General features: G+C 47.4%; 1 protein-coding gene across 42 annotated transcripts in view; it reads left to right on the top strand.

Annotated features, from left to right (window-relative positions):
* Window positions 1-1,856, top strand: part of LOC100746778 (twitchin) — a 79,143-nt gene that overhangs the window by 5,720 nt on the left and 71,567 nt on the right. For all 42 annotated transcript variants that reach the window (XM_033321129.1, XM_033321128.1, XM_033321109.1 and 39 more), the window contains 2 exons: window positions 1-304; window positions 593-614. In XM_033321129.1, coding sequence (XP_033177020.1) covers window positions 166-304; window positions 593-614 — 161 coding nt within the window. In that variant the 5' untranslated portion in view covers window positions 1-165. The remainder of the gene's footprint in view (window positions 305-592; window positions 615-1,856) is intronic.

The raw sequence follows: 1,856 nt of genomic DNA, 5'->3' as shown, positions 1-1,856 counted from the left end.
GCCGACGATTTCGCGCCGAGCTTCACCCAGAAGCCGCAACTAAGGCAGGAGGACGATGGGAACCGGCTGATCTTCGAGTGTCAACTGATCAGCGCGCCTAAACCCGAGATATCGTGGTATCGAGGCGAGACAGAACTCAGCGCAGATGCGAGGACCAATTTCAGGATGCAGAGCATCGGGACGAACAAGTTCCTGGTCGTTCTGGAGCTCGACGACGTTATCGAGACCGACGCTGGCCTGTACAAGGTCAAGGCCAAGAACAAGATGGGCGAGGTCGCGGCTTCGATCAACCTGAATTTCAGCCGTGAGTACCTGCCTCTCGTTGCTACTTTTTTTTTTTCTTTTCCTCCCTATCGTAAATTGCGTCACGTTGCGCAACGCGTTACACGCTACTTCGACGTTCGCTACTCGAAAGATTGTTCTTTTAATAGATACGTTCTTGACCCCTGAGACCCTTTCGGTCTCGGACTGTCCGTGTCCTTATAACCGAAATACCGTTCTCCTTTTATTACGTTTCACGTGTACCTAACGCTTCCTCTCTTCGTTTTCATACAATTCGAAAGATTCGAAATAAAGTTTCGTTATTTTCCAGCTGTCGACGAGCCTAGAGAGAAGTAAGTTCGACGATCGATTGCGTTTCGAAATGATGAACGTTTGTCGCTTCTCCAGGCTCTGTCTTTTATTTTTTTCTCTTCCTTTTTCATTTTTATTTCGCTGTTCTAACGCTTCTTGTGTTTCTCTTTCCTATGCGTTTCACGTACCATACGCTTCGCTTACCTCGCTTTCTGTTTCTTTTTTATGGTTTTAGCGGCGGAAGATCTCAGCAGAGAGGGGTGAGTGATCTGCTTGCTTTCAACGAGTACCAGCGAATGCTTGCGAGTGATTATAACCTACATTTAAGATTATAACCCACCGTTTGTCGGAATCGTGGCTCGTATCAGATAAAAGGAACTAACCAAAGACGGGATAAAAGATATCGGGCAAGATAGGAAGCAACCGCAACCAAACGAGCGGTTTCGTCGACAATGTTTAGGTGCACATCAAATGCGGCTAACTAATAATAATCGTCGCGGAATGCTCGCTATTTCTGGACGCGTTCACGTGCGCTCACGCGCTCGTCCGATAAGAGAAACCGACAGCTACGGCTGTTCTAGCTGGCTGATCGCTCAGTTTTCTTCTTCTGCCCACGCATACGAGTCTGACTGGTCGACGTGGAAATAGAATCGAGAACCTCTCCTCTATTTTCATTCTCGGTCTTTTAACCGACGACATTTGTTCGCGGACCGTCTGTCTATCTTCGATGCGTTGCCTGAACATCTTTTTTTTTTTTTTTTATTAAAAAGTATCTATGTACGCGCTCGTGGCAGCTTCGAAATATTTACGACCCTTGCCACGTCGAATTGTTTCAACCGATGCTTCCTCGCCGATACGATGATTCGGTTGCGAGAGATCGACAAGTAGTCGAAGTCGAGGAACGAGGAGACGGTCGATCGAAACGTGTCTTTTCACGTTCCAAACTCCGTTTGTACGATGATCGTTTGTACGTTTGTACGCGTCGATATCGCGTCTGTAAGCGTGTTGAGCGAGTGCACACGCAGTGACGCGTTACATCTCAGTGACATCGCTCGGGGAAATATTTTTGCACGATTATTTTTCGCTCGGCGAACGTTCTAAGGCAGGTAGAAATTGGGTCGAAAGTTGCTTCTTCGGGAACGTGACGAGGCGCTTGGCGAGATGTTATATTTTCGGATCCGTTCAACAGACGTGATTCCCGTGAATTTCTAAAAGTAACGCGAGCCTTTGACGCCCGTACCTTTCTAAATCCTTCTCCGATTCGAAAATCTACGTTTTCCCGC

The sequence above is a fragment of the Bombus impatiens genome, unplaced genomic scaffold, assembly GCF_000188095.3.
Source record: "Bombus impatiens unplaced genomic scaffold, BIMP_2.2 scf_0389, whole genome shotgun sequence".
Taxonomy (NCBI): domain Eukaryota; kingdom Metazoa; phylum Arthropoda; class Insecta; order Hymenoptera; family Apidae; genus Bombus; species Bombus impatiens.
The sequence above is the reverse complement of the archived record's forward strand: the minus strand, read 5'-3'. Positions and strand labels throughout refer to the sequence as shown.